The 20,464-nt window shown below is 34.8% G+C and overlaps 1 protein-coding gene across 4 annotated transcripts; it reads right to left on the bottom strand.

Annotated features, from left to right (window-relative positions):
* Window positions 1-870: 870 nt before the first annotated feature.
* Window positions 871-11,244, bottom strand: LOC144552169 (calmodulin-binding transcription activator 4-like). Of its 4 annotated transcripts, none has more exons than XM_078300293.1 (13): window positions 11,103-11,244; window positions 10,047-10,172; window positions 9,579-9,694; window positions 9,171-9,259; window positions 9,019-9,064; window positions 8,413-8,734; window positions 7,755-7,933; window positions 6,098-6,490; window positions 5,013-5,605; window positions 3,429-3,803; window positions 2,247-2,460; window positions 1,520-1,849; window positions 871-1,224 (listed from the first exon to the last, which is right to left on the bottom strand). In XM_078300293.1, exons 1-13 carry the CDS (start codon window positions 11,110-11,112, stop codon window positions 1,138-1,140), a joined length of 2,880 nt encoding a protein of 959 aa, XP_078156419.1. In that variant the 5' UTR covers window positions 11,113-11,244; the 3' UTR covers window positions 871-1,137. The 4 variants fall into 4 exon arrangements, with proteins under 4 accessions (XP_078156419.1, XP_078156420.1, XP_078156422.1 ...); XM_078300294.1 differs by having other exon boundaries at window positions 6,098-6,478; XM_078300296.1 differs by having other exon boundaries at window positions 7,782-7,933.
* Window positions 11,245-20,464: the final 9,220 nt, after the last annotated feature.

Here is a 20,464-nt window from a genome sequence, read left to right as displayed (position 1 = left end):
CCACCGTCCCCACGTACCGTTTGCATGCTTCGTTGGGATGGACGTGGTCTTGTGGACTATTGATTAAATAAATAAATAATATCGAGAAAAAGGGGATAGAAATAATGCTCATCTCCGCATTTCCTGCGCATACGTGCAAATCTCTCTGCCAGGATGCTTAACATTTCAATATATTTCTATTATTTATCATATATTTTATATTTATCTTTTTAAACTGTCAAGGGGCGGCAACGAACTGATTCACTCCGAGCTAGGTTCTAACTCACCTTGTTAATTTTGGACCGAACTATAGCCGAACGAGCTGGACCTATGACATCCGAGCTAAAACCTCAACTTGAAATCGTGACAAGCCAGTCCGAACTAGCTCGCGAGTTGACGAGCTGACTCACTTGGTCTAATAGATCTTGTTTTAAGAAGAAAATGAATTTTACAAACCTTTTAGATTGAGTTGAACCAAATTGGATCGAACTGGACCAAACTAGACAGTATAAAGTACACACAAATTCACAAATTAATGTTTAATTGAGCTAACTTGCGATCTGACAAGCAAGCTAGATCTCAACTTGAACTCGTTAATTTTAAACAAAACTAGTGATGAATTGACTAGTTAACACCTTAACAAATGATATTAACAAGCGAGTCCGTCAGGAGTCACGAGGTTTTTTTTGCCACCCCTAATTTATGCCCGATATATGATATCGTCGCATAAGAAATTGAGTATTTTCGCAGTTGCACCCAATTCTAAAAATGAAACAGAGATGAAAAAAATAAAGATATTCGTTCTTATTCATGCTCCCCCACCTTTAATATTCCAGAAAAGATTACGCCATTGAAGCATATTTGGAATTTTGAAAGAACAACAAGTACACCACATCACAACTCTGTTTCTATATACTTAAACCTGAATTTAGTTAAAACAACATAATTACTTTTATCTATCCTTGTAATTAGGTTATCGAAATATGAAAACTAGGATTACATCACATATATACTGTACAGTAACTTCTCTTTTAACAAGCTGAAGCATTAAGAGTTCAAGGCAACAGCAGCATATTGCAATGCACTAGTAGAGCAAATCTTAACGATGATACATCTATGACTGTACAACCGTAACTCCATTATTTTACATTTTGAAGCTTAATAATACATAAAAGCATCAAGATCAGTGAATTCAATATCACATCTTTCCCTCGAGGTTGCTTCCTCTGTGTTACTCATCTCCGCCTACCAGTTTTCAATTCCATTAGTTACTATGCATGAAATATTAGCAGGTTGGATGGTAGATGCAAATACATTGAATTAAAATTTTTATAGCAGTTATCCATCACTCATTTAGTATCACTACTAGTCTATCTGTTTATTTTAAGGAGAAGTTTTATAGCAGATCTACCTTCTTACATGTTTTTGGGTGATTCTAAACCTGATTAATTGGCACCAAAATTGAAGATGGAAAGTAAAACTATGAACAGCATGCAATTCCAAAATTTTCAGGGGCTCAAATCACAAATATATGATATACCTTAGCTTCACGGTATCTTTCAATCATGCGCCGATACTGCTGTCTGGCATCTGGAGACTCGACCATGGAAAGAACCCTTGACACAGCTTCCTCAAGGGCTTCGATCTTTTGCTTCCTAAAAACTTTGGCTATATCCTCCTCTTCCTCTTCGTCTTCCTCTTCTAGCACTACTGCTGCTTCGGGCACCTGGGGTGGGTTGATTGGGTCGGCCCGAAACCCGCGTAGACCCACTCCCTTTCGGCGCCACCTAAGCACTGCCTTCTCCACCATGCTAACTGTCCAGATGAGCTCCCGGTACTTTCTTCTTGCTTGATGACCTCTTACAATAGCCTATGACAATTTGACACTGACTTTTAGCTTTTGGTACTAGGGGGCACTACACAGTACAGAATGTAACGGATAGGCCAGACTATATGTTTACTAATCCAAAGGCACATAGAATTTTTCCGAAAAAAAGTGACAGAGATGAGCTAGAACTAATGCACAAAGGCAGGAACAGAACTAGTGTGTTGGGACTGTTTGATAGTATTGTTAACTGCAGCAATATCAGCACACATTTAAATGCTAATTTTAAGACACAGAGTAAGGCTTGGATCCTACAAAATGCTCGATAATAGTACAGCAGAAGGTACAATAAAGTTGACATAGTATAGAGATATCACATCAGATTGGAAGATTCTAACAGCATTCCAGTATTTCAAAAACTTAAATTAAAACGAATCAATACCTGAAGTTTGACAATGTGTTGGCGAACAGTTAAAAAGTTCTTACGACCTTTCCATCCCCGATATTTCTTTTGGATAGAGAGAGCAGCTTTATCTCGGTTGTGCTTCGGACCATAGGGCCCGTGTATCTTTGATGCATTCGAGATCTCATTTAAGTCTTCTTGTGTCATTCCATATTCATCAACTTCTCTTAAAATTGAATTTTGATGTCTCTTTCTGGAGTAAAAAAGAGTGTGAATTAAAATCTCATTTTACCTTGTTGAATTTAAGATACAGCATTAGGCCACAGATTGGTTTGATCTAATTGAGCCCTGTTTTTCTTTTTCTTTATTTTATTGTATTTTATTTATTTATGTTTTTCCTTCCTTGATTTGTTTGTCTAAGGTCAAATAACTAAAAAATTGAGAATTAGTTCAATTATTTCGAAGGACAATTGCACAATGCGGGTTCATAATGGCCAAATTGGATTAAACTGGGTGTCATTGAAACTCAGTTGCGCTCGATTTATACTTCAACCGTTCCATTTGGGTGTCCAGACCCGGTGGTTTAACCTAAGAAGGCCAGTATGGGTCGACCTCGAGTCGGCGATTGTCACTGCTTATGGACCCGAACCTGGGTGTCTACCAATTGGTTTACTTTCCCTTATTGGCTACTCTTTATCACTTAATATGTTTCAACTTTCAAGGCCCAACTTGGAACGTATCCCCAGGTGCCTGGACTGGCGAAGATCGGGGTATAGCCCCAGAGCCTTATTTCTTCCATAGTTACAATCTCTGAATTATATCACATTCTTTTTTGAGTTATTTCCATCTATATAAAAATATGAAATCAATTGATTTGACAATGGGACTCCATATGGGCTGCTGGCTGTTGGGTCTCGTGGAAGAAGAGAAATCGGAGAAATTTTTTCAAAAGAATGCTGAGCTAGAAGCACACAAATGGATGGATACTGGTTGAATCTTTTCTTACAACCAAACAATTTGTATGATATACAATTTGCTTCTTTTCATTTCTTTCTCATTTGGTTTTCATTCTAATTGCTTGAAATATTTGTGTAAAACTTTCTTTCTTTTCAATGAAATTCTGTTGGCAATTGCCAACCAACCATCCAAAATAAAAAAAAAATTTGATTATTAGTTTTGATAGATCTGGTTTAATTTGTACAATTAATTCAAGCAGCATACCTAAAAGAGAATGCACGGAATGCACCCTGGATCCGCGCAGCTGCCTGTGAGGCATTTCTGACAGCTGCTAGAGAATCCTTCAGTGATAATTCATCCTCGGTGGCACCACGTGATTGGATGGTTTTTTGTGCTATGTTTTCCACAGCCTGCTCCGCCTCCAGCTCAGCAGACCCCTTTGACATCTCAGTCTCCTCTACGGTGAGAGATGAGAGGTGTGTTGTCAGAGCCACCTCTGACAGATAGGCCGCGAGACCTGTGTGTCCCTTCAATGAGGCAAGGAAACCAGGTGTTTTTCCTAATGGGTCTTGTGGGGTCGGATCTGTTACCACGGTTGCAGAGGCACCTTTTGCGAGCAGTGCTGCGACCATTTTTTCCCTGAATTAAAAAAAAATGAAAAAAAAATAGTTTTTCAATGTTGTTGTCTTAGATTTCTATGGTGTTAATTACGGTTAGCCTTGAAATTAAGACTGGTTTTATGCCACGCTTGTGACATCAGTAGACTATATATTCAAACCCGAACACTGCAACTTTCACTGGTCAACTCAAACTAACTGAAAATGAATTGTCCTTGCTACCACTACCCCATATAATTTTTTTTGCAATCCATAAGTTTTCTATAAGGTAGCATTTACTTGTAGAGGATGATTCTGGGATCACAACTTTTTATGCCCCAAATTGCCATAATTCACTTTTAAGCATTAATAATTCAAAATTCAAAATTCTGCTGACAAATGCGAATAGCTGGTCTTGTTCTTCTTTACAAGCTATGCATCTACGTAAAATTTGCTAAAAATTTTGAGCTCCTTTGCTATAAGATCAAAAGGATCAAGTTAGATGCACTAAAATTTGTCTACTACAGTCAACTTGTTCAGTTCATGTTATCAACCATTCATCTTCTGTAAAATTGACTCAAATGGTTATAAATTTATAGCCCATAAAGAAGAATGAGATCAATGGTTTCGATTGTTTGGGTTTTTAAATTTTGAAGTATTAACACAAAAGAGATATGATGACAACTTATGGCACTAGCATCCTCCTATTGTTTATAATAACGAGTCTACATGGAATTTGCTGTGCTTATCTCACAACAATACAGAAACAATATATGGAATGCATATATAGAAGGTAGAAGTATTACTGTTGTTGCTATCATTATGAAACTCTATATCTTCATAAGATTAAATGTCATTATCAGTAACACAATGTGTTTTTCTTTGCTAATATCTTATACAAAAACAGGGACTTTAGTAGAAAATTTTTAAATGGGGATCAACCATTTACTAATTGAGAATTGTGTAGTAACTAATTTAATACTACTTTTTATTTTATAAGTCTGGGGGGGGGGGGACCAAAAAGGAAAACTTTAACATAAATATGGGGTGGGGTGGGGGGTGGGGGGGTCAAATAGACATACATGGCAAAATCTTCTTTTTTATAATAGAAAAATCAATGCAAACTATCAAAATAAAAAAAATTTTAAATATGGAGTTCCACCCGAATACCTATGTTTAAATTTGCTATTGACAACAAAGTTAAACGGATAGAGTGAGAAATATCTACAAATAAAAGGAAAAATTAGGTCACCTCCCAAAATAAGCAGCCCAATGGAGAGCTGTCCAGCCCTTTGAGTCGCGAAAATTTATACCAACACCTGCCCCAAGAATCGGAGAAAGGGCCCACTCATAACCTAATCCTGCCACGCAATGTATCACACCTTGCTCTTGCTTTGTAAGTACAGAGCCTGTCTCATCATCTCTACGTGTCATTCTCATTTCCAACCAACCCTGAAATTTCTCCTTCAGTAATTCCTCTATAATCCAGTCGACTTCTCCAAACAAACTATCATCAACATTTGTTTTCCCAAAGAGCAGTTGTGCAAATCTTGAGAGAAGTGACAGCTCTTCGTTTGTTTTAGTATTGTTTGCAACTGGTGGTGCTATTTGAGGGTTAGCAGATGGCATTTGATTTTCCCGTATTTCAAAATCCCTCACTTCAGAGCAGGATTGTCGATTCCAGGAAGTAATGCAGAGGTTTACCTTCCCAGGGCCAAGTTTGGGAGGAGTATAGCAGCGCAGAACTCCTTCCTGAATTATGTCTACTGGTACTTCTATGTCACCAAACATTGCAGCTAGAGGCTGGTCAGATGGATTGCACAAGAAGTATCCAATTATTATAACCTGCATGGCATGCAACCTATTAATCTAGTTGCTACAACAGGAACATAGAAAATGGACGTTTATAGTTTTGGCAATTGTTGTTATTACAGCCAGTGGAGCACCACTTACTGGTCCAGTATATAGTATCATATATCAGACTATTTCAGTAAAGTGTCAGTTATGCACTTGTACACTTGAGTCTGAAAAGCTCTTAACTGTGCAATCATGTGCTGATTTAACCCAGTTCAGCCTCACTTAACTCACAATTGTGCACAAAAAGCCTTTTATCAAATGTCAGTCTCTGCAGTTTAACCAAAAATTGCATGATCGCAGAACTTTGTAATTACACAAGGAAAAACCAAGAAGAGCAATAATGAAGTGATAACAGTAACCAATTGACCAAACCATTACCACCTATATCAATAATTTTTGTAGTTCAGGGACAAATAAGCTGGTTCACTACAATATCAATATGGTATCATTCCTAGTGTAGACCATTTTACATTAACATACCTTTGTACTTGATGAATATGCCCATTCAGGAGAAATCTCGCGAATACTAAATAGTTGCCTCTGGGCTAGCGTCAGGCCCATCTCCACCCCCTGGTGGGGTTCGATAAACTGACTGTGGTCAAACCAAGAAGGGGATGAGATATTTTCCTTTTTGTCCTCATCAATGCTCAGTTTCAGGTCCTGCATCCATTCGTTGCTAGAGAATTTCCTGAGCAGGACTTGGTTTTCAGTTAGGGTTTTGTCACTGTTATAGGATGGTGAATCAATCGAGTCGGACCCCAGAAGGAACCGACGGGTGGCTGACAAACGGCGACGAAGCTCGGCCTCATCTGTTTGGTGGCTGTCAGAAGAAAGAGGCACGGTATTTGTGCTTTGCCATCCCTGCACACTTGCCTGTTCAATTAAAGGTGCATTACGACACTTAAATTATTTTTAAAAGGTCAACTTTGTAAAATTTGACCTGATTCGAAGGAATCTTGCAAATCGGAACCAGACTCAAACTTGAGAAAAAGTCAAACAACCTGAATATGACTGAGGACCTTGGAAAGCAAACTCAATGAAAACTTGACCTGACTGAAGCCAGAATCATCCAGGTTCTCAAAGTAAACCTATATGCCTGTACCTAGAGCTGGAAAGTTCTGAACTGGCACAAAGGAATGCCAAACACATACATGTCATGACCATCGCCAAAAACCTTGGACAGACAATGAGCTGATAAATTTTGAAAATTCAAAATAATGCAAATCAGGTAAACTCAAAATCTGAAAAAGGACTGGCCTGATGTTCACAACATAGTTTGACCTGGCCTGCCAATTGCCACTTCTACTAAATGTAATTTCGAATCATCAAGTCAGCCTCACTGGACTGGGATCCTCAATTGGACCAGTTTAGCCAATTTAAAATGGAGTTAATGCTTACAATTACATAAAAAATATTCAATATATGTATATATATATATAGATGTAGGGAGAGAGAGAGAGAGACAGAGTTGGGCTATGGTGAGTTGCGAAGTAAGGGTCTTGTTTTACTTCAAGCCCATATTTTCTATATTTGAAATTTCAAAGAGACGATCTGAATTGCTCAACATGATCTCCATATTGAAATGTGGCAGGAGACCAAATTTTACATTTTTTTGAAAATTGTTTACTAACTTTTTAGAATATTTCAAAATCACTATTTTTTACGGTCCAGAATCCGTCCAAAAACAGCGGTTTTCTACCTATCTAAAATTTTTCCAAAAAATGTAAAATTTAGTCTCCAAGCACATTTCAATGTGGATATCATGTTGAGCGGTTCGAATCGTCTGTTTGGTCTTTCAAAATGGAGATATGAGCATGAAGTAAAACAAGATCTTTACTTCACAACTCACCATAGCCCGTCTCTCTCTCTCTCTCTATATATATATATATATCATTATTACTATAGCAATCCAACTGGTGCTCAAGATAATTTAAAATACCGAAATTAACCCTCGTATTACGCTCAAATGTGCAATTGAACATAAACAAGCCCAGAAAATCAATGACAGAGAAGTGCTACTTGGTCGATCCAGCTGTTGGTACCATACAAGTTCATGCATATTAAAAACAGAACAAGGTATGTCCCTTCCTTAGACAAGGAATGATGGACATAATCATAATAAATATTGTGCTATTAGTTCGGTAAATTGGGATAAGTTGGGTACCATAGACTTGTCAAGTGAAGTTGAGGTTGCGGCCATATGAATACCAGAAGGTACAGAGGTTTGCTCAAACATGTCTTTCCATGAAGGAGATTCATTTGTTTCAAGTCCGAGCTGCAGTCCTTGTACCAGGCTTTGGTCCATAGCATTTTCACCTAAGTATAACTTGTGCAAATTAAAATTTGGATTTTTCTTTATTTCTCAAGAAATTCATTGAAGAAAACTTTCAGTCCATGCCTTCATGGTATGGTGTCACAGTGGTCTGGCTGGTCCTGTTTCTCCTGACTGGTTCCGGTCAATACCAGAAGGTTATTGGAATTATTGTCCTAATTGCATTAGAAGCAAGTTTCAAAATTAGACTCTTCATATTTCAGTCATACTGTTTGCAAATAAGTCCTTAATTCATATGCCATCTTATTATTGTAAATGTAATTTTCTATTTCAAAAGAAAACAATCCTAAGTGAATTTTTATTTAGTAGATAAGATGTAAGCCTTTTCTATTTTAAAAGAAAAAAAGATATATACCTTTTGGCCCCTTTTCTGATGGACCAAACTGTGAGAACATTAAATTTTCAGGGGGATGATAGTGAAAAGACATCCATTGTGCAATATCTAATAGAAGAATATAAGTACCTAGTATTTCAACTGAATCGTCAACAAAATTATGAAAATTGGCATTCACTGGGGCACTTTCTGGCAAGTTCTCTTCCAGGTATATGTAATCATCAACATCTTCTAGGCTCAGCTGCACTTCCAGCTGTCTTAGTGCTTTGTCAAACTCAGGCTGTGTATCATCCTTTTTGTTAGGGTTTTGCGTTGAGCTGACTTCTCCAGCATAAGTACTGTTATAACTCGGATTGCTGACATTTGAGTTGCTGGTCGACTGGCTCTTGCTTGAGTTGACTGCTGAAGTCTCAGCTGAGAAGTTTGATGCTTGTAATGAGATGTACCTCCCCTAAAGTACAATTATAGAATTTCATTTCAAGTTCCTTGAAGAAACTAAATCTAGGGTTCTAGTGCATATGCCAAAATCACCCACAATTAATAAAGCTTCGCAAAAATAAAAACAAGGTCAGTGATGGATGCTAGTGCCAAAAAAAAAAAAAACGGCATATGAAGAGAAGCAAGGAATAGAGACTATTCGCTGATATTTCCTTCGAAGAGTCAGATAAGAATCTCAAGATATTAACAGAAGGAAAAAAGGCCAAAAACAATATAGGAGCGTATAGGGAAAGAAACCTCGGAAACTTCTAAGTAGTGAACAAGTACAATATGCTCATAGGCCCTGCAAAAACAGGACATATTGTTTCAAGCGTAAAAACAAAGATGATACTTTTCTCAAGGTATAATTAGTGATAATCATTGCAATATCTATTGCAGGGTATACTTACGGATTCAGCATCCAAAAGCTTCTTCTCTGGAAATAAGGATTGCGGTCTCCATGCGCATAATAGCAATTTAAAGCCTCTACATTACCGACCTTCAACAAATCCATAAAATAATCAGTCATGACTCAAGAGGCAAATAAATGTAGACCTAACTAATCCTCACTAATGCTCTTTAGCTTTGTCCTCAAGGTAACTCAAATTGACCTCAATTACTCACAATGTTATAGACACCATACTCGCTAAAAAAAGGCAAAAGAGGATCAGCTTTTTGCTCAAAAAAAAGTGACTCGTGCCCGTAGCACTACCACAAATCAGTTTAATACATTGTGTTAATGTGCCCCGAAGTTATGTGTCTATCAATCCATTTCTTACACTATACCAGATGACACTTTTTCCCAGATAAGAGAGTACCTTGAGCCGCTCATGAGCTTCACCGACAGTTCTTCCGTCTTTCTTTTTGCGCCAGGAATGGCCGTCCTTGCGGAAAAACCTAAGCACCCTCCGATTGAACAGGAACAATGATCCACCTTTTTTTTACCAACATAATTAATATGAAGTTATCATTCCTAAATGCATTTATTGCCAAAAATCTAGACTAATCATTAGTAAGAGTGCCATAATAAAGTCAGATACACCCTAGCAGCACATGGTAAACACCACAGGTACGCCTACTCTCCTAAATACATTCTCATTATGTAGATAAAAAAAAATGAAAAAGGAGGTCTGGTTGGGCATCTTTTGCAATAGATAATGGAGACTACCGTGGATAGAATTTCCAATTCTTGCATGAGTATCAAAAACAGTTTTCATGAAGCAACATACATCAGATTGAGTTTTACATGAAGGAAAAATACATAAAGAAAGGTTTGAAAAAGATACTTGGTGGTTTTTGAGGAGGCTCAGAAGCGATTTGATATCTCTCATAATTTTGCAAGATGAAGAGAACTTCAGCCGGCTTCAGCCATCGTGTCAACGCTTCCTTTCTTAGCTCATTTATATCATAATCTTAAAGCGCACACAATAACTCAATGAATACATGAGAAACAAAAATCAAATATATAAACAGCAAGAAAACTAAAAAGATCCCATGATCAAGACTCAAGAGTTAAATATGGTGGGCAAATATTACTTCCAAATATGTAAATACTAAGAAAAACAAAGTCCGCAGAGTTAAGTAATACAATTGACCCATAATCAAGAGTATTATTATAATATTTGAAGTTATATGCTTTAATTAAGCTTTAATTGTCCTCAATTTAAACCAAATAAATTTAGCCCAGTTCCATAAAAGAGCACAAATATTATATTTTCCATTGAAATTGTACCATTATTGTTTCAAGTTAATATACCCTAGGCACATGGTTCGTATCATTTTCGCTGTGCACTTCTAATCATTAATGTATTGACTAGCCGACTACATCAAAATCAGTTTTCACTGATTAAAGGGTTCTGATGAAAATAGGGAATGGAAGGACCTCTTAACAAGTTCAAATAATCAATAAAAACAAATTAACGTTAGTGCCCTTGTTTACTTGTTTTGCTATACTGGCACATGTGTGGTGCCTTACTGTTAGTGTCTTTTTGTTGTTCTATAGCAAGTTTAGGGGTAATTGAGTTTATGCCTGGTCTATGATGAGATTAAATAATGCTGAAATCTTGATAATGCTCTTTGATAAGTCAGTCAAAGAGTTCAGTATCTGGTTTATGATGCTGGGTGTGATTCTGACACCTATGACAGGTATTTTTGGTTTTTTAGGGGTAGATTTGCATTTTCATTTTTCCTTCTTGTTTGATCTCTACTTTGTAAGACTTTTTATATAATGGAAAGGCGTTTATGCCTATTTTTTTCAAAAAAAAAAAAAAAAAACTGAAGACGACTTTTTCCTACATGCCACAGCTGAATGGGTGTGCGAGAGAGAGAGAGAGGTAACTTACCCTGTTGCATCTGGTTTTGTAAGATGGGGAAGTAGCAAGAGGAATTACTTGGAGCGATAGTCTATGGTTGGGACTGGAGCAGGTTCTCAGGGGAGTCTTGGGGAAGACAAGTGATCTGTACCTCCTCGCAGAAATAAAGTTTATCTCAAAGAGGAAACGTCCTCGCGGAAATAAAGTTTATCTCAAAGAGGAAACGTCGATGGTGTGGATCCCACTTGCTGTTCTCTTGGGAGTATTTTCTTTTCTTGCCAAACAAAATTACGACGAAGACACGAGATGGAGAATTTTTATTATAAACCATAATTAATAAATGAAAAATTACCGAACCAACATGACTGAATGTCCATTCAGTCTTTAAATTATCTTTTTCTTATACTGAATGGCTCATTTGGTCTCACCATTTTGGCCCATTGTTTTTTGTTTTCACAAAAATCTGTGTGGTTTCACAAAGATCCGTGTGGCCGATGGTGTAAAGATATTTTTTTCCTCCAGACCGCATTAGTCATTCAGTCTTAGGTTTTTTTTTTTTTTAAATTATAAGTTTCCGTCTGCTTTCTTCTTTTAAATCACATGTAAATAAATGTAATAAGTTGTGATTCGTAAACAACTTTTTTTAAACACTAAGAGTAATGTGTTTGAACACAACTTTGACAACTTTTTTAAATCACATATAAATAAATGTAAATTATTTACAAATAAATGTGAATTACGTCAATGTATGAACATAGATAGTTTAACAATCAGCTCTTAATGTTTGAATTACGTCAATTTAAATGAAGATCACTTTCTTTTACCTCATTTTATTTGAATTATTAATTATCTTAATTAAAACACATCTACATATGAATCAAGACAACGCTCTCCTCACCGGATCTCGACAGTGCACCACGCTCTCCTTGCCGGATCTCGACGGTGCACCACGTTCTCATCACCGGATCTCGACAGAGCACCATGATCTCCTGTGGTCAGCGATCGCAACTGGATGAGCGAAGGAGCGATGATGTGTGAGGGAACAAGATTAGAGAAGATAGCATGAGGTGGGGTGAGAGAGACGCGTTATTTTTTTGGATATGAATAAAGACGGTTAGTTAGTTAGGGAGGACTGTTAGGGGAATAATATCTACACTCTTTATTTTTATTTTCTTTTATATTAAAACATATTATAAATTTATAAAGTACCAGTTTTACCTTTTAATTAAAAAGTATAGAACGCTCACTCCAATTTGAATCTGAAGGGTTCATCTACCATCTGAATTGCTTTAAGATTCGTACACGCTATATCAGCACAAATCTTGAAGTGAACATGCACAAATATTGAAGGAACTTGCATAGATCGTAATGTAATGTGTGTTGATCAAAATTGCTTTAAGATAGTGCGCACTAGATCAGCACAAATCTTGAAGGGAACACACACATATCTTATTGTGATGCGTGTGGCATCAGACCGTAGAAGAACCATTCAGATTCAAATTTGAGTTCGATGGGGCGTTCTATATTTTTGATATAAGAATCAAATGAGTATTTTATAAATTTAGAATGAGTTTTAATATAAACGATAATAAAACGGATAAATATGTAAGTTTTTAAAGTTTAGAGGGGACGTAATTTTAAAATTTAGAGGAAAATATGTAATTTTGAAGTTTTTTAGGGGTATACGTGAAATTCTCCCTTTTTCCTGTATAGTGTATACTGTATTTATCTCGACGAGCAAGAGAGCATCAATTGAACTTCCTATTTTCACCTTAGGATATTCCCCTCAAAAAAAAAAACCTTAGGATATTCTTAAAGATTTTATGCGGCTCGGTTAAGTATCCAAAGATGTGACGAGTTAATCTAAGGAAAGATGCTGGTAAAAGACAAATCGTTTCTCGTTTATACACTAGACAGCTGCATGGGATCTGACGCGAAAAGAAAACGAGTCTGTCAACTAGACAAGTAGACAACTATGGAGTATGGGCCCAGGCGGGGCCCGTACCGTCTCTGCCAGCCAATCGGAGAAGCACTGCTGGCGGGGCTGTTGCGTTTGAATTCGTATCCTCTGAGATATCTCAAACTTTGCGTGTCTTTATGGAAAATCCCAACTGTTTAAATACGATATGCACGAATCTCAAAGCACACATCACCCCTGAATAGGCACCGGACACGTCGGTCACGCAAAAGTTGAGATATCTCAGAGGATAATCACTCGTTTCGTTTAGTGCATGTCGGGATTCTTTGTGAAATCCATTGTGCGGTTATATGTTGAAGTTACGAAGGGTTATAACTTATAACTTATAAGCACGTATAATTATTTAAATCAACTTATAACTTATAACACATTTTAATGTTTCCATGTAGAGCAGTTTCTTCATAGTTTAGAGGTCCAAACAATAAAACATCACAAAATAATATTATAGAAAAACATCAAACACGTTCAAAATATATTCAGTATTAGACTTCTTACCTAGTATTTTACAAGCTAATAGGGTGAGAGTGCCAGTTGTTCTTGCCTGGTTATCTTTCAAAAGATTGTGACCGTTGATGTTTAGTATGAGGGTGGTCCGTTGATGTTCAGTATGAGAAGTGTTCAAATACATTATGGTTTTGTGCTTTAATTATGTTTCACATTTTTATTTTTGTTTTTAAAGTTTAAACAATTGAAATGAACCACTCAATATAATCTTCATAATAAAATATGTTTGGAGACCAAATTTCATACCTTTTGGAAACCTTTTATTATTATTTTAGATAGGTACAAAATCGTCATTTTCAGAAGATCATGAATCATCCAAAAAAAATGATATTGTACCTGTCTAACAAAATAGTAAAAAAAAATTTCCAAAAATATAAAATTTGGTCTCCAAGTTTATTTTGTCATGAAGATCATGTTGAGCAGTTTAGATCAATTGTTCAAACTTTATAAATGAAATATACACGTGAAACATAATTAAAGCACAAAACTATGGTGGACTTGAACCCTTCTCGTTTAGTACATATGTAATATTAATTCTATTGTAGTAATAAATAATTTAGCTTATGAAGTCTAGTCTTTAACTTGAAATATCTTAAAAAAAAGCGAGATGAATTTCAAACACGCAACGCATGATTTAACCTATTTAATTTCAAAAAGTTAACTCCATCTACCCAGTATGCATATTTTGTTGCCTCTAACAATTTAAACATTTTGTAGCTTGAATAACTAGTGAGAGTTTTGTTTAAAAAAAAACCGTTCAAGAGGAAAAGTTCCTCTTTTTCTACGTCTCCTATCTCACATCGGTAAGTTCATAATAAAATGCTAGTTTCTAAATAACGATTATTGCATTATCTCGGAAAAGCTATAAAAACAGTTATAGTTAGCTATTTAGAACTCTATTAAAAGAAATGTGGCTGATAGCGTTAAAGGTGGATCCGCTTAAGTACATGGTAGAACAGTTACTCTGTCCTAAAAATTCAAAACTAATTTACAAGAACTGAATTTTGAATCTTTGTCTTACCATAGAAAATAAAATTGCGCTACATTGAGAGATTTGTTTCTTCAATTGAAGAGTCCATAAATAATTTGTTTTTGCCCTATGTATCCAAAACGCACAATTTGTTTTCATCTATTGGGAGAGGAGAATGTCTATTTAATGAGCATGAGAAAATCAGAGTAGGACATTAGAAAGTCTGAGATAGCATGTTTCACATGGATCATGTCTAGAGCGAGATAGGGAGAGGGATGTCATCCATTTAAATCTGACTTTCTTAAATCTCTCTAGAAATTCTCTTCCCACACTCGTCTCTATTTTTAAGTCAAATGGCCACCTCCATTTCTCCATTACTCATGTCATTTTTTATCTTCTTTTCATTTCACAAGGTATTGGATGCTTCATTTTCATGCTTCTTTCTTCTTATTTTAGGGTCCAATACCTGCTAAACCTAATTTCCAATTCACAATTCAGTTTCCTTTATTTTTTTTTCTGGTTCAGCCCATATTGTTGCTCAGTACAAGCCACATTGGCATCGTACTTCATTTTTTTCAGGCGCAACCCACTTTTAACAAAAATACGAAGAGATATAGAAAAAAAGCTCGCATTATCGACTTAAGTATCTAATATCTAGTCTTATTTTGTTGTTGTTTTTCAATATGTAAAAGGATATTAATTTTGTTATTTTCAAATATGTAAAAGGATACTGTTTTTGTTGTTTTTATATCATTTTTTATCTAGTATGCAGTTAGTTTATGGGTCGAACCCAATTAACTATTTGAATCCGATTTTTTTTTTTCTATTCTAGTGAAAATCCTGCATCCACCCCTGAATAGTACTATAGATTTTAAAATTTGAAAAAGTTTATAATGCAGATATAACTAGTTATTTAGAATTATTATAAAAATGTAACAATATTACTTTATAAAACAAATTAATAACCATCGAAGTTTATAACATTATATATAAAGTAATGAATTAAAAATAGTAATAATAATATATACTGCCGACAGCTACTCTTGAATTGTAAAAATGACATACTCTTCCGTAACTTAATATTTTTTTTAAAATGTTTCTAATATTAATTAAGAGAAATGTTTTGGTCTTCCGAACTATCATATTCGAATGCGTCTCCCAAGTAGTTTAACATAAAAACTTTCTAATATTGTCTAACTTTCATTTCCAGCGCTAATATCTAAACATTTAAAGTTATGTTTATACATTTTAAAATGTTACTCACAAGCATATAAACCTCCATCTGAAAGCATTTCTATATAGTTTTAACTCTCAACTACTTTTGTCTTCAAGCCAAAGAAGAAAAGATTATTTTTACCCACTATTTTTTATATTTTTTTCTGATCATTCTAATTTATTTTTCCAATGATTCATGATAAATTTTACAAATCTAAAAATATAAACTTTTTCTATTCGATTTTATCTTTCAAATAAGATCCATGAATAAATATTTTTGAGTAATTTTAAAGTCATTTTTTTTAAAGTAAAACTCATGAGCACTTTAAATTTTCAAGTTTTTAAATCTCAGTTTACAACCATTAAAATTTTCAAGGCTATGAGGTTTATATGCTTTGTGAATGAGCTTTATAAATGCAGTGTTATTGTTGAGGTTTATACACTTTAAAGTGTTATTGTTGAGGTTTAAATTATTTGTACATGAGATTTATAAATTTTATTCTAGAGATTTAAAGTGTTATTAATGAGGTTTATATGCTTGTAGATGAGATTTATACGAAAGATTTGAAGGCTTGTAAACAGAGTTTTAAATTATTTTGAAGCAAAAAAAAAAATGAAAGTCACATAAATTTAAAGTGGTAAAAAAATTACGACACAAATATAACTGGGAAGTTATTATTCATGGATCTCATTTGAAAGATAAAATCGGATAAAAAACGTTCGTATTTTTAGATTCGCAAAATTAATCACGGGTCGTTAGAAAAATGGATAAGAATGATCAGAGAAAAAATACAAAAAGTGGGTGAAATGAATATTTTCCTTTTTGGCTTGAAAACAAAAGTAGTTAGGAGTTAAAACTATACAGATTTAAAATTTTAATGCTTGCAAGTAGAGATTTAAATGTTTGCGAGTAGCATTGTAAAATGTTATAAACAAAACTTTAAATGTTGAAATATTAGCGCTGGAAATAAAAATTAGATAACAAAAAGTTTTTTCTGTTAAATTACTTGAGGAACGGACTTAAAAATTTTGTTTGAGTTACAATTATCAGGCTCCATTAATTAAATCTGCATTTCAAAATTAAGTTCCTCGCTGTCTGTTCTTGACTTACGTGTCTTTAGCACCACATGATATAATAATTAGCGAACAATAAATGGGCCTTTGCTGTTATATACGAGCGAGCAAAGGTGGATGACGAATTGACGATGGACATCAATTAGGCATCTGGCAAGCGCAATTCACGTTTATTCGGATATTTTGCAGGCTAACCGTATAAAATGTTTAGATCCAACCACCACCATAACCGCCTCCACCAATAACGGATCCGGATCCGGATCCTTAAAGTAACTCAAATTTTTGAGTTTGGATTCAAACTGTCTGATCAAAATTCGAGTCGATCCGATTTGAAATAAAATTCACTCAATTTTTTTTAATATTTTTATAAATTATGATCGAACAGACAAAATTCAAATATAAACTTGTCACTTTGCGAATCTGAATTCCACCAACCACACCCCCACCTCCAAGAGTCCGCATCTTTGCATTAACTCAAAAGAAAATCTTTTAAGTTTAATACATCTCAGCTGTCTGATCAGAATCATAGTCAATTAGGTCTACGTCTATGACGCACGTGACTTTTTAATATTAGTGCGGACTCAATCGGATGGTCCAAATCTATTAACAGACGTTCCGTTAATGCAGAGGATACAAATTCCACCTCCAGACACTCAAAATCTATGTTGCATGAATACAGGTACGGGTATCGTGTTGGATACGACACGGGTACGTTGATACGGCAATTCTCAAAAATAGAGAATACGGTACGGCTATTATATATTTATTATTTTAATTATTTTATTAATTCAACACTCATGTTATAAGTAAAAAAAAAAATTTGCCATGTAATATGCACACACTTCATAACTGCATCTATGATTTTGAGATAGTATGAAAACTGAATAGTGAAAACATACGAAACTAATTTCATCACAAGTTCATAACATCACTTATAAAGTTCAAAGTCCATAAAATTAAACTTAATGTCATAACAAGGTCATAACAAACTAAGCTAATTAAAGATCCAACAAAACAAGTGAAAGACTAAATCGCCAAAATAAATTCATACTTCATCTCAAAGTAGACTGCATGATGTTACCTATTTAATAAATAGAAATCAATTATTAGAAAATGCAATCAGAAACGTTAGAATATAGTTAATCTATTTAACAACTAACTAATTTTACTAACTAATATATTGAAGTGTTATAAAAGCTAAAGATGTTCATAAACGAATAACGAAGTAGACAGACTTATATAAAAGTGAATGACACATATTTCCCATCTAACAATCCAACTAGGCAGCCAAACTTAAAATAAGTAATGACATACGACTAGGGGTGTAAACGGAGCCGGATTATCCGACGGATATCCGCTCCGTATCCGTTAATAATTCGAATCCATTTGAAACGGATTCGGATAATTTCGGAAACGGATCAGGATATTTATTGGGTAACTAATTTATTGGGTAAGTACAGTACCAGGATACGGATACGGATTTAGTCAGGGATGTTAAAACGGAACGGATATCCGCATATATCCGGATCCGCTAATGCTAGGGCTCCAATTTTATAAATATTACTTGGAGTCCGCAATTTCTTGATTCTCTACTGAAGTAGAATGGTTATATACCGATAGGCACGTGTTTCAATACGAATTGTGGGACTAAAGAAACTACATGACGACATATACAGCTGTCTCCGGAACGATTTGATTTTTTTTTAAGTTCTCCGCACATGCAGCTGTCTTCCACGATGAAATTATTTTGAAAATTTATATTTCACACTAATAGTTCTGACAATCTGACACCAAATTCTTTTCATTTGTTGCCAATTACCACACACCAAGAGTCATCTAGTAGAGAGAAGAAAGTTTTTAAAATTACCCTTACTTTTGTAACAAATTACATAATCAATATTTAATTAAAAAATTTATAAGACTTAATTTATATAACTAGCAAATTATATATTTTATAGGTTTTCTTTACCAATTTCAAATATGTCTAATAATTAGTATTTTGTATCTTAGAAGTTCATATATCTTAATTATCCGACCATTATTTGTTTTATATCCGTATTCGAATCCGTATCCGTGGACTATCCGTTCCGTATCTGTATCCGTTTAAGGCGGATTTGGTTTTGAATTTTGATATCCGTTTACTATCCGTATCCGTATCCGTATTCGTATCCGCTCATTATCCGACGGATGCGGATATAGTATCAGCGTTATCCGCTCCGTTTTCACCCCTACATACGACACAAAATAGTCACAGATTATTCATTAATTTACTGCATACGCAAAGGTATACAGATCAATTTGAAACCTCAGAATCAAAGAAACTGATTAAATAACTTCACCTAATTTTGTGATTAAATAGCTTCTAAAATCAAAGAAACTGATTTTAGAACAGTAATAAACTGAAATTTGAAACCTCAGAATCAGAAAAATTAACCGGTATTCAAAATCAGAAACGTGCCACAGCCTCAACTATTAACCGGTATTCAAAATCAGAACAATTGGTCAATTCGGTGGTTAAACCACTTACCCAGCAGTAGAGAGGAGAGAGATGGTGGAAGAGAGATGGTCAGAGGCGGAGAGAGAGGAGACGGAGAGGAGGAGTGACGGAGACGGAGAGGATCAGTAGAGAGGAGAGCTGTCGGTGGAGAGGAAAGAACTTTCTTTTTTTTTTTCCTGTTTTTTTTTGCTGCGTAGCGCTGCAAACAGAGAAGAAAACCCCTATGTTGCCGTGTCCCGCCCGTATCATAATTTTCAAGCCGTATCGGCAGGGGTCAACCAAGTGTCGGAGACCGTATCAGAAAGATAGGGACACGCCAGCTGGCATGTCTGATACGTATCGTACGCATGTCAGAGGCGTGTCGATGTCGGATACGTGTCGGATGCAGGTACGATCTATGTTTATATCTACATATCAAGTTTTGATAATAGTCATTCCAAATACACGTGCAAGTGTTGATACCCACGTGCCTATGTAAGTGTTGATATATTACACATCAAGTGTTTATATCTACATATCAAGTTTTTCTAAAAATTGGATATATCAACTCTTTATGAAAAATGAACAACGGATGCTAGTTGGACTTTAAATTGAATTGAAATCTTTCATAAATGTTTTATATCAAAAATAGAACTAATTAGTGTAAAATATTAACAAATTCATTGATTTTAAATTTTTTACTGTATCCAAAGAAATATCAAGTATTTATACATAATATATAAGGTAATATATAAATAGCATATCAAGTATTTATATCTAACATATAAAGTATTTATACCTATATACTTAAAGCTTTCAAGTATGTATACCTAGCATATTAAGTTTTTATATATTACATATCAAGAAGAAGAAGAAAAATATCAAAGCTAATAGAACCCAAAAATACTTCAATATAGATTTCGCTTGAAAGAGAAAATCAATCAAAGATGTTCTTAGTTTAAATTCATAAAATTCTTCACAAAATGTCAAAAATATGAGCGAGATTGTACAGAGGAAAAAAATTCATCCTCTGAAAATGCATAAAAGATGAGTGGATGATAAGAGAGAAAATAATAAATTTTCTATTTGTAATATAAGTGTTGATATATAACATATTAAGTGAGTATAGACAAAAAAAAATAAAAGTTGAATTTGATAAAAGAAAAACAGTTACA

This window comes from Carex rostrata, chromosome 3 (genome assembly GCF_964058835.1).
Source record: "Carex rostrata chromosome 3, lpCarRost1.2, whole genome shotgun sequence".
Lineage (NCBI taxonomy): Eukaryota > Viridiplantae > Streptophyta > Magnoliopsida > Poales > Cyperaceae > Carex > Carex rostrata.
Note: the sequence above shows the minus strand (reverse complement) of the source record. Positions and strands in the feature narration are given on the sequence as shown.

What these genes read in the sequence shown, in the direction of transcription:
- LOC144552169 (XM_078300293.1), bottom strand. An exon ending in ACTACTTAGAAGTTTCCGAG is followed by an intron (nt 8,735 to 9,018) that starts GTTTCTTTCCCT and finishes ATTGTACTTTAG; the next exon opens with GGGAGGTACATCTCATTACA. An exon ending in TTCCGTGCATTCTCTTTTAG is followed by an intron (nt 2,461 to 3,428) that starts GTATGCTGCTTG and finishes TTTTTACTCCAG; the next exon opens with AAAGAGACATCAAAATTCAA.